The 12,606-nt window shown below is 37.2% G+C and overlaps 1 protein-coding gene across 1 annotated transcript; it reads right to left on the bottom strand.

Annotated features, from left to right (window-relative positions):
• Positions 1-10,535: 10,535 nt before the first annotated feature.
• LOC137929721 (tubulin beta-4B chain-like) lies at positions 10,536-12,474 on the bottom strand. Its single transcript, XM_068772789.1, has 2 exons — positions 12,389-12,474; positions 10,536-11,854 (listed from the first exon to the last, which is right to left on the bottom strand). Exons 1-2 carry the CDS (start codon positions 12,443-12,445, stop codon positions 10,571-10,573), a joined length of 1,341 nt encoding a protein of 446 aa, XP_068628890.1. The 5' UTR covers positions 12,446-12,474; the 3' UTR covers positions 10,536-10,570.
• Between the last annotated feature and the right edge of the window lie 132 nt (positions 12,475-12,606).

Here is a 12,606-nt window from a genome sequence, read left to right on the forward strand (position 1 = left end):
AAATCTACGTTAAAATGATATAACCTGATGAAATAATAATAACCTTACAAAATAACAAAGGAAATTTCAAGAATGTAAAACGGAATGGTTGTAGGACTAGAATAAAAAAATACCTTTGTCCGAGCGAGTTTGAAAGTTTGAAACGTCAAAAAATCTTAACCCGTTTCGTTTGCTTCTTTTGAAATATTTTCTTAAACATTGTTTTCTAAAAGAAAATGTTTTCAACCCCTGTTTCTTTTTATTTAAAATTCGAACATTTATAGCTACAAATGATAAGTCGACAGCTGTCATAACAAGGGTAGATAGGTACAAAGGAGTAAATTCGAACTCTGTAATCGGCTTGAAAACGATCCGCATCTTCTTTGAATATTTTACATTATTCTCAATAGGTTCTCTGATGTACGTTAAATATTAATTTAATTCTGATTCGGAATATTTCCTCCAAGTATTTACATCGTAATATCTTGATAACATAATGTATCGATAAAAGGATTACATTTGTAAGATGCGTGAACATAAACGTAAATATTTTACATAAATAAAATAGTATGTGTTAAAAGGATAATTTTGAGGTATAGAACATTTTTAAAATTCCCTTGTATTTAAAATATATCTGATGTGCATTTAATTTTTTTAATGCGACTTATCATTTCGTTCGAAATTTAAATTCAATCGAAAATCTCCTAACATTTTGCACATAGCACATTATGGTTTGAAAATAATCTATGGATAGTTTTCTGTTTTATTATTCGTATTTAGTTTTTTTTTTAACTAGACCTACACCAGTTTTTTATTTTAATTATAATTATGATTCTCATAATAATTTAAATAATAATATGGATCACAATTGTATCATAGATATGTGAAGCTTTCTGAAATAAAAAGCATTTTATTTATTATTTATAAGTAATTTCATAAAATACGACAGAGTTGAGCAAAATTCGTAATACTTCAAACTATTTTAAACAAAAATTTAAATTTACCTGTACCGTAATTAAATACATATTTAAAAGATACGCATTAAGAAGTTTTTTATAAAAAATATAAATAAACGTCAAAATATGATGGCCTGAGGATGCCCCGTGGAGGGGTGAAATATATGTAGAGTGAATTAACAGTGGTAGTTGTGTTTTGCATTGTTTACCGCACGCGCATTTATCAGTAGGCTGGCGGGCGGTGCACGACTACTGCTACATAGCGGAAGTAGCTATATATTAGTCCCTTTCTTAGTCAAAATATATGTATTGAAGTTTAATTTATTCTATTTTCTTCAACAATTCTTTTTTTCTACTCGAATAAACATATTTTTAGTTTTTTGTGTGTTCAATTTGTTGAGAAGTAATCGCAACGAAAAATAATCCTTCAAAGAGCCGCATGATGAATAAACATACATTGATAATTCCAACTCTAATGGAAATGTATAAAAACTCTTTGAAAAATCGGAGTATGCAAATTGAAAATGTAAATAAAAAAGTAACACGATACATTTAAAGTGTTCGATATTCAAACGTATAATGACATAACAAAAAGAAACGAGAAACGTACAATCGAAACGCCTCGCCCGCTATTGAAGCGTTCCCGTCGATCACGACCTGTCGAGGGGCCTTTCAACCCGTATCACTCGTCCAATGGCGGGAACAGCGCGAAACTGGCGCGAAAATGCGAACTGTCAACTGTGACAGCAACCGGACGCCCGGCGCGCCTACGCGTAAACAATACGGATGGCCATTAAAAAAGCGAGAGCTTGAATAAAAGAAAGTATTATAAATAATTCGAAATATTAATGAATTATGCTGCTTGATGTAAAACTATAAAAAGGGGTTACATTAATATACAATAAAGAAGTGAAATGAAATGATAGCTTTTATATCTATATGCAATTCACTCTGAAATAAATTACTTTAGTAACTCGAATGCGGCAGGCCAATAATTTCTTGCAAATAATTAAATTAAAAAAAACAATAATTTATTTCAATATATATTAATTCTAATTTTGAGAGCGCTTTTTATTTAATTTTATAATATTATTTATTATTTCTGAAATCATTAAATTTTGGATAGCATATAGCTTATTTTAATTATCAGGAAAAGTGTTATACATTCACTCCTTTAAAGCTTTTACACCTTTGCCTTGCAGTAGTCTATGGGCTGAAACGACGTAAAACCGAAAATTTACGTAATGTCGTTAAAAATTAGCGCCCAGAAATGAATATTCTGTTTCTCGTTTTCCATAGGCCAGAGATATTAATGAGGGATATACCATAATCGCCACATTTGGCAGGCGGGTTAGCGATCGTAGTGTGATACTATAGTACGCAGAAGATGCTGCTGTCCATCCTCTGGAAACTTGAGTGTGAGCAATGGCAATCCTATATTACCAATACGAACAAGGTGTGAGTTATTTAAGATTGTATACCGAGAATCGAAACTTCGATCTACAATTGCAAGTCACATTCCTCTACCACTGGGCTACGTGTTCCGTTTTTACTTATAGCAAACTGTTATATATTAAATACACTATAATATACACCAAAATATTGAAGTATACCGTAAGTTAAAAAATATTTTTTTTAGTATACACTAAGTAATAATTATTTATATAAATATTTCTAAATATAAAAATGTTATAAACGTAAACATAAAACAAATTCAGCTTCGAATCTCTCGAAGCGAAAGTCTCAAAAAAAATTCTTATCAAGTCCGTAACGAGAAAACTTGGGAAATAAACCGATACGATAACAACGTTTATCTCCGTCGCTCACATTATGTGTCGATTTAGAAATACGATACGCATAAAGGTATTTTCACACTGCGCGTAATATGTCATTTATTTCTATGTCGCCAAGATAGGGCAGAGGGTGTTCACAGTATGTCGCCATTTCGAGCGGTCTTGATCAGTGGCGTAGCTATGGTATTTGGGGCCTGGGGCAGATTGGGGCTTGGTGCCCCCCCCCCCCCCTAAAGAGTCTAAATAATTTCAAAATTCAGAACAGAATGTAGTTAATATATATTTTTTTGATTCAAAATAATAATAAATATACATAAAATAACATTAAATCTTAATAAAATTTATCGGGAAAATTTAAAAACGTACATTCCTCGCTTTTTGCCCTGCACAGTCATTAATCACATTTTCAAAATCAATAGTATCGACTAGTTCATGTTCTATTGACATTATTGCAAGATTATTTAATCTATTTATCATTACATAATCTTGCAATAATGTAGTAATTTATTATTTTTGGCATTTAGGGCCCTTTTAAAAAACACTTTATGTGTTTTGCGAATGAAAGGCTTATTAAACACTGTGTATATTATATTTTTGTAACCGTTTACTTTTTTTAATGTTCATATTATTTAACAACTTTTTTGGCACAAAAATAGTAAAATTCGATATTATTTTTATGTTATTTACTTTAAATTATGGTTTTCATTTTTCTTTTAACATTTCATTATTCATCATTCAAAAAAAAATAAAAAAAAATATTTTCGACTTTGGTGCCCCCCCCCCCCTGCGTGTGGTGCCTGGTGCGGCCGCCCCGCTCGCCACCCCCTAGCTACGCCACTGGTCTTGATCCTCGCGCTTTCGCTCCACGTCATTCCAACTGCTTTCATTTCTGCAGTGATAGACCGCCGCCAGGTTTGCTTTGATCGGCTACGTCTTCGCTTTCCTTGAGAATTCCATTTTAGAGCTTGCCTCGGTATGTGATCAGGATCCCTTCCGAGCGTGTGGCCTATCGAGTTCCACTTGCGGCGTTTAATCTGTTGATCGATCAGCATCGCACCGCAGCGTAATATACGGTCATATTTTTTTTGATAGACCGCTGAATTTTACACAAAAACAGCGGTATAAATTTAGGACACAATAATTGGTTTTTGCTCCAAAAGATTTAGTATCAAATATAGAGAATTACGCATTAGTAAGATTAAAAAAATACGTATATTTGACATGGGGGATGGTGGTCTTCTACGACGAGATACCCCCTCTAAACTTGGACTTCCTTCCACTTAAGCCTCTGTAATCGTTTTTTAAGCTAGTGATCGAATTTGATTACTACATTAGAAACATTTTATCAAAAAGACCCTGCCAGCGACGGCTTACCACTCAGCACTGTCTCAGCTGAGAAAACTCTTCACACTTTTCCGAGCAAGTAAAATTGTGCCGGAGTCTATCTAACGCATGCAACGCAGTCCAAAAAGCCAGTCGCCATTCAGACGACAATGAAATTTAAAAAAAATGTGTCTCTATTGATATTGCCAAGTAAAAACCCTTCTCAGCACCCTTCCAAGGATTTTCATCTTAGGCGCCGCCATCATCTATAACTCGGATATAAAGGATGATTATTCTCCAAATCCCTCTGTGATGAACGGTTGATAATGGTGCCAGATCACTTCATAGAATCTTAACGCGATTATTGGTGCACGCGGTCGTATTGGCCTACTCATATCTTGCGTTGTGTAAGTAGAGAATATTATCAGCCTATTCCTCTTCGGCAGCAATATCTCAATGATTACTTGACCTGAATCTATCATCCGTCTCTGTGTATCTGTGCTAGTGGAAATTTAGCCGTCAAGTGGCGCACATCAGGCCGCATCATTTAACTGGATCCGTGCCGCACTCTAGCGAGGGCGGTTAGGAAAGGCCCGCGTCTCTCCCAGCTGAGTAATCCTGGCTTCGCCTAACTTACACTACACCTCATTCACTACATTATACACCTATACGTGTATAGACCCACTTCGTGCGTATGTCTCCGCTGTGTTTGAGATACAATCACTCAGGGTAAATTTCGATGAAGCTGCACAAAGCCTAAATCTAGAAGCACAACTTCAAACACAACAAATATAAGGGATCAGTCTTGCCGTTGTAACTTTCCAGACCATGCCGGTCTTACAGATAGGTACGGTCTTCTACCTAATGACTATTTGCGCTTTATTATGACTCGTGTTTCTCTTAAGATGTAAATGTCATACTCTCAATGACTCATTTATATCATAATACAGAAAAGAGAACACATAAATCTCATGACTTCAAAATATCTCTTGTGAAGGCTTTTATTTTTTCACATATGACCTGTTGCTTTATTATGATTGTATAAGTGATGACGATCGTGAAAGGGTTTCTCAAAGTGATTCACGGAGGACTCTACGGGGTCTAATGCTTGACAATAAAATTAGGGTCCAAAATTCGTAAATAGGGGTCCACTAAAATTATCCGTTATCGATGGTGATGAATTAAATTGTATGTATGTTTGTGTATATGTATGTATGTTTTGTACACGTTAACTTCCCATTGTTTATACTTCTACCTTTTCCATACTATGATTGTCTGTAAGAGATTGCCTTTTGTGATAAGACCGCCCATTATACTTTTTCGTTGATTATTATAAAATTATTTAAATGAATGCGGTATGTACAATAATCAATATATAATATTAAATATATAAAAAAGTGCTGGCTTGCCTTTGCCTATCAAAGGCAGATAAAATTAAAAAAAAAACTTAACGACTTATTTGTAAAAACAATATGTTTGAAATATAGCTCCAGGGAGTAATCGAGACCGTGGTTTTGAAAGTAGTCTACGAGAAAAAAGTTTGGGACCTCCGCTCTTTAGGATACCCTTCGAGACCCTTCCACCTGCTTGATTAAGTTAGTAGTTGTCACAAAATTATAAACATTTTTGACTATGCAATGTCTGGACATTTATGTTCTGTCTTGGGTTTCCGATGATGACTTACAGAACAGAAACGTGGTCAATCATTCTGAAGCATGATTATAATAGCTCAACGAACAGTGGAGAGGACTATGCTGGGACTTCTCAACGAAAATCAAAATTTAGATCCGTAGACGATCGCAAGTAGTATAGTGCAGTTGATCAAGCTGAAATAGCAGTTAAAAAGCCACAAAACGCAGAAAAAATCGCCGCTGTGCATTAAATTTCTGAACTGGAGACCATAGACCAGCAGGCGCAGAACACACCGTGTCGCTCACTTATGGGCAGACAACCTCGCTATGGTCGTCGGTAGACATACAGACAGCTTCCAACCGGTCCTATTGAAAATTTAAAGGGGAGACTTATCTCCATCAATGGATTGAAATGGTAATGGTGACAATGTCTTTTAAGACGCCCATTAAGAATTTAAACCTGCGTTTCTCAAAGTGCGGTCCAAGCGTGCAGAGTGGTAGTTATAATGTTAAGGGGGCCAATTCGACAGTGGACTCGACACGACGAGTTAAATCCTTTCGCTTATATATATATATATATATATATATATATATATATATATATGTATATATATATCTATCTTCCTAACTGTCAAAATCAAAGTATCAGTATATCAATGTCTCGTGTGAAACAAATCTTGTATTTATCCTAACCTTCAATCTTCAACCAAGAGAATTAATGTTAAAACTAATTAATAGCAGTTAAATCCTTTGAATGCAGTTTCTTTCATTTCAGAAAAAATCACTGTGACTCCACAGATATAATAAAGCATTATATATATATATATATATATACATATACACACATATATATATATAAATATACATATATATATATTTATATATATATTTTTTTATTTGAACTTTAGAAAGGCTAGAGAGGGACATAACACATAGAAGATTTAAAAATACTGATTTAAAGCGTCTATATTCGGGATAATAGCATAATAGTGATGTAGTAATATCGATATTTTCCGATGTCGAACGCTCTGCAGCCAATTAATGCATTAACAAGATATCGATAACGCTTCCATGCGCAAAACATAGGTAAGAGTCTTTTTCTCTAGCTCGTTAAAATAGAATAACCTAGATATCCATCTAATGACATTGTATGAAGATTAATTAAAGTGAGTAATTTGAACACACTGTCACGTTGCATGTTAGCGTTCCATAGGTCTTAATTAAAATTTTTACAAAAAATACATATACGCAAGAAATGTCACATAATTTGTAATACAGTAAATATATTTGAACACTTGTCGGGGCACGGTACACAGTGGCGAGGGATTGTGTAAGCGTGCTATAGGCTACGCAGACCTTTGTTTTTATAACAAACATTCCAATGCGCCCGCGCACCAGCCATAGGAGTTTAGATCAATTACCCGGGAGAAGGACCCTGGCTTCGGTCGCGTTCACTAACAAGGTGACGTATCACACACCGACACTATGTTTCGGTTGCGTTCACCAGCTATGTGACGTCACACGCGCCGGGGCTAATACAAATTTACGTTATAAATTCTAGTTTCGGTTCTACAACTTCATTCTCGGAGCATCTCTAAAATCACACCACAATCTTTATATTGCTTGCACCAACTTCAGGGGAGTAGGGACCTGCGGTGTTAAATCAGACCAGACCTTACTATTACCCCGGGACGGGCTATCGTAAAATAGCAAGGCGCGAGGGAAGACCGCGTGGCGATCCCTGACCGCGGTCCCCCGTTTAGCGCAGAGGGCGACCACCGGGGGGGGGGGGTTTAGTGGGTAGGAATCCCACATACCCCTGTCCTCCCCCCAGAGGCAGGGCATCTTGAATACCAGAAGATTTCCCCCACCGAAAAAAAAAAAAAGACCGTACTATTTATTTACAAATATATTTTTCTTCTGTTGCAGAGTTAGCTGTGTCTTATTACCTTCAACACCCACAGCAAGAAACGGGAGAATACGTATGCACATTGCTTTATTACGTACATCACCATTTCAGTGGAGACGTCTCCTGATGGATATGGGCTTCCTTCATAGACTTCCAAACAGGATCGATTGCATCTGATATAATAATGTCATCTTAACCGTAAGGCATTGCAGAGCTTATTCGAAAAAGCTCCACGGAACAGAGGTCCGCGAAGTAAAAGCACTGTTCAAACTTTGTATGTATATATTTTATATACGTATATTTTTATCTTTGTTAACTTATTGCAAATTCGTTATTTTTTACATTAATCTTTTGTTTATATAAACTTCAAAGTAAACCGATTAACAGACTTGTATCTCCACGCAGACACGAATTATAAAAATTAGTGCTTTATTAATGTATTTAAAAACTTTTTATACATTTTCGTATAACCGCGAACTTAATGCCGAAGGCGTTCTCTGCCAGTTAACCGTTTGGACGGTGCAGTAATAAATTGGTAAGGTAGATGAAACTAGTTTTATAAAACAAAAGAAATAAAATAATAAAGTAAAATCAAATCGAGGAGGAAAAGAATCACATTAAAACACCGTATATAAATATGCTACATATATAAATATATAAATTTGTATTTATAATATACACATGTATTATAATATATATACATATAAATAGGTCTCTCCAGTGGCAGATTTGAAATCGATTGTGGAAATATATTGTACATTCGTATTTCTCGTACCAAACGATTTATTTATATTTAACTTTTAAAGACGAAAACAAGGAGTACACAGTTTATTTTCATTCCTTAACACCGTGTCTACTCCAGCTTTTAGAATAACAATTTTTAATTATTTTATTTAATTACAAAATTGTAAATATATGCTCGTCTTACAATAGTGCATATATAACAAAAAGCAAAGTATTCCAATTAAGAAGTAATATCATTGAAATTTGTTGTCCGAAGCGGTTCTACATCGAATGGAAAGGCGGAGCCGTCCCTCGAGTATTTTCTGAACAATACGTTCTTGGAAACACAATGGGGAGACGAGGATGAGGGGACAGCAAAGGTCAAAGGCCAAATATTTAGATTTCACTTCAAAACGAAACTGGCAATGGGCCAGCTGCGTTATAAATGCCACAGAAAGTATACCGAGCGGTCGCGGGAGACATTTCGTAAAACCCGAATGGGATAATCTTGTGACATGCTTTCAAATATTCAGGGATGCAGAAAATATGTAAGAGAAATATTACACTAAATCATTTCGCTGTCTTACATATAAAACTAACTTACATCACAACATAAGTTTAAATATATATTAAAAATAATAATATAAAAACACAGTTTCTGACAAATAAAAAAAAAATTGCTACAAAAAAAATACTTTAAATGCGACGCGGTATTGTCACTACGAAAAAAATTTCAATAAAATATTGCATCAAATATAATCCGACGTTTTGTAATATTAAAACATGTATTATGAAAACAATATATTTAATTACGATATGAATTGTAAACTGTCATACAAGTGAAAAACAATTATTGTAAATACCAAGATCATCTCAACCCTGATGTAAATAAATTCCATTATATAATAAACCAAATCTATGCGAATTGTATCTCGTTTTGTAAACGAGTAAATAATAAAATTTAATTCGTATTATAGTTTAGATATCTTTGTGGCATTAACATCGACGATTTCAATTAAAACTTCGTTTCGTTTACAAATAATTTTAGTGTTCTTTTCATATAAATAAATGAAATTAATTAAGTTTCGTTTCAGCCTGAATAACTGTTTACATCCGAAATCAAAACAAATAAAAAGCTAACACGCCGAAGCCCGGTCGTTCGGCACCCCTAATCCCGCGCAAACCGATCCCATTAATTTGTCGTGAATTGTGAATTATCCCCCTCGTTTTCAACTATTGTTCGCACCTAAATAGGTCAAATACCACACCTCGTTACTTCGGCATACAATTACTATGGACAAACAAGCGGTGTCGTTAAAAAATTGATCATCCTCACTGGGCCCGGGCACATGGCGCTAGCCCCGCCTCCCCGCGCCGCGCGCTCGTGTCACGCCCATTCCGAAGCAATTTTTAAAACGAAAACAATATAATTCTTTGACTTGCGTACTCACCAATCGGCCGACGCATTTGCTTGTTGATATGCGGCGAAGAAGTGCCTTTTTCTCCGTTTCATTGTCGCTGTCCGTGCTGTCTTCCAAACAACCACTTTTCATCCCTCCACCGCTCGCATTCTTCTCCACCACTGACATCACACCGCGGGCGCTCGCTCGCTACACACCCGGCGCACATCAAACACGGCTACATCATACAGAATATTCCGATAAATTTTTATTTTATAACAAGTCGCTATCTCACTGACATTTCAAGCGAGCGCCATGACCATCACTGTGACAATACAACCACTGAAAACAAAACAAGCCAGAAGCATTCTCACGCCATCTCGCGGAACTCGCAGGAACTATCGAACGGCGTAGCGTTTTACACTGCGTCCGCGTATAAATGAGGTCACTCGTGAGAATGACAAAGATGCCGCTAAATTTATTTCACACAAATATTTTATTTTGTATTAATGCCAAAAGGTCCATTTAACATACATACAGCTCCTTCAAGACCCTTTTTATATACAAGCATAATTATGCTTACTGGTTGAATTTAAATAGCGTTGATTGATATAACTCATTAGATATAGCTTGCTAGACTAGATCAAAACTTGCAATTATGTAGCGCATGTACAAATAAAATCTTGACTCCTAGGACCAACACCCCTTTTACAATGTAATTCAGTATTTCATGGTGCTTTTCACGCAAGTGACTAAATGAACTATTTAACAACAAGGATGTTATATAAACAAATTTTACTTGAAAAAATATTTATTTCACCAATAAGGACGTACACAAATGAAAAACCAAAACTAATTACTCCATTCCTTCGCCTTCCGCTTCTTCGTCGAATTCCCCTTCATCGTCAGCCGTCGCGTCCTGGTACTGCTGGTATTCCGATATCAAGTCGTTCATGTTGCTCTCCGCCTCAGTGAACTCCATCTCGTCCATACCCTCGCCTGTGTACCAGTGGAGGAAAGCTTTCCGCCTGAACATGGCCACGAACTGCTCCCCCACCCTTTTGAATATTGTTTGGATGGCTGTAGTGTTGCCGATAAAGGTAGAGGACATCTTCAGGCCACGCGGCGGTATGTCGCACACTGCGATCTTCACGTTATTCGGAATCCACTCCACGAAGTACGTGCTGTTCTTATTCTGTATGTTCACCAACTGCTCGTCTACTTCCTTCATCGACATTCTACCTCTGAATATCGTCGCCACAGTCAAGTACCGCCCGTGTCGAGGGTCGCAAGCTACCATCATGTTCTTAGCGTCAAACATTTGCAAGGTGAGCTCGGGGACGGTCAGCGCTCTATACTGCTGGGCGCCTCTAGACGTCAGGGGAGCGAACCCAGGCGTGTAGAAATGGAGGCGTGGAAACGGAATCATGTTTACAGCCAGCTTTCGTAGATCCGCGTTCAACTGCCCGGGAAACCGCAGACAGGTGGTTATACCAGACATGGTCGCGCAGATCAAGTGATTTAGATCGCCATAAGTCGGTGTTGTGAGTTTCAGAGTCCTAAAGCAGATGTCGTACAGAGCTTCGTTGTCCAAGCAGAACGTGTGATCGGTGTTCTCCACCAATTGATTCACCGCTAACGTAGTGTTGTAAGGCTCAACAACGCAGTCCGATACTCGGGGGCTGGGGAATACTGAAAACGTCAGGATGATCCGGTCGGGGTACTCCTCCCTTATTTTATTGACTAACAGAGTGCCGAGTCCGGAACCCGTACCTCCGCCAAGGGAATGTGTCATTTGAAAGCCTTGCAAGCAATCGCAGCCCTCGGCCTCCCGTCTGACCACGTCCAGGGCGGACTCTATGATCTCCACACCCTCCGTATAGTGTCCCCTGGCCCAGTTATTGGCCGCTCCGTTCTGTCCGTACACGAAGTTGTCCGGCCGGTACAGGCAGCCGAAAGGTCCGGAGCGGACCGCGTCCATGGTGGCCGGCTTCAAGTCAATGAGCACCGTCCTCGGCACGTACTTCCCGCCCGACGCTTCGTTGTAGTACACGTTAATGCGTTCCAGCTGGAGGTCAGAGTCGCCGTGGTAGCAGCCGCTCGGGTCGATGCCGTGCTCGTCGGAGATCACCTCCCAGAACTAAAGACAACGACATGCATTAGTTTTGATACTAAATGTTAGGTACCTGACGTTAAATTGCCCCGATTTTTTGATAGACCAGCTGACAAACAGCGGGAGCATCAGGAGCATTTAGAAGAGCCTTTTTATTACACTTAAGTAAATCTACAACTTATCGAAATAGATAACAAATTAGTACTACAAGTACCATAAACTGGACGACTATACAAACATCCTATCTTGGCTGTGAAGACTTCAATTGAAAGTTTAACAAATATCGGAAATCCGTGTTCATTGTTGCAGTGTTCTTTTGAGGCGTACATAATGAGTTTCTAACTCGGAAACAGTCATACCACAGACATTCTACGCTTTTTAATTTACCAATATTGCAAACCCCAAGCCGTACTTTTCCGTCAAAGTTTTATTAGACATACCTAACCTTTAAGACATACCTAAACATATGAATGAAGTCGTTATGATATAGCATCTGGCGTAATAGATATTTTTATAGCTTATCTATAAAATATTACAAAATGCTGTCCAAAGTGTCCTCACCTTCCCTCCGATCTGATTCCCGCAGGCCCCGACTTGTAGATTAATTATTTCCCTCATCTTGAAAATTTACTCGATTTAGATACAGACACTTGTAAATTTTCAAAAATAAATAATCAAAATAACTTTATCGTGAAGCTTAACATTAACTTAAGACTAATAAAAAAAAATATAAAAAAAATCTAAGGTCACTTCACACTGTGCGCATCTTACGTCGGATT

Source organism: Battus philenor, unplaced genomic scaffold (assembly GCF_028537555.1).
Source record: "Battus philenor isolate CCGP_79_NKW_IND1 unplaced genomic scaffold, ilBatPhil1.0.hap1 SCAF_5, whole genome shotgun sequence".
Lineage (NCBI taxonomy): Eukaryota > Metazoa > Arthropoda > Insecta > Lepidoptera > Papilionidae > Battus > Battus philenor.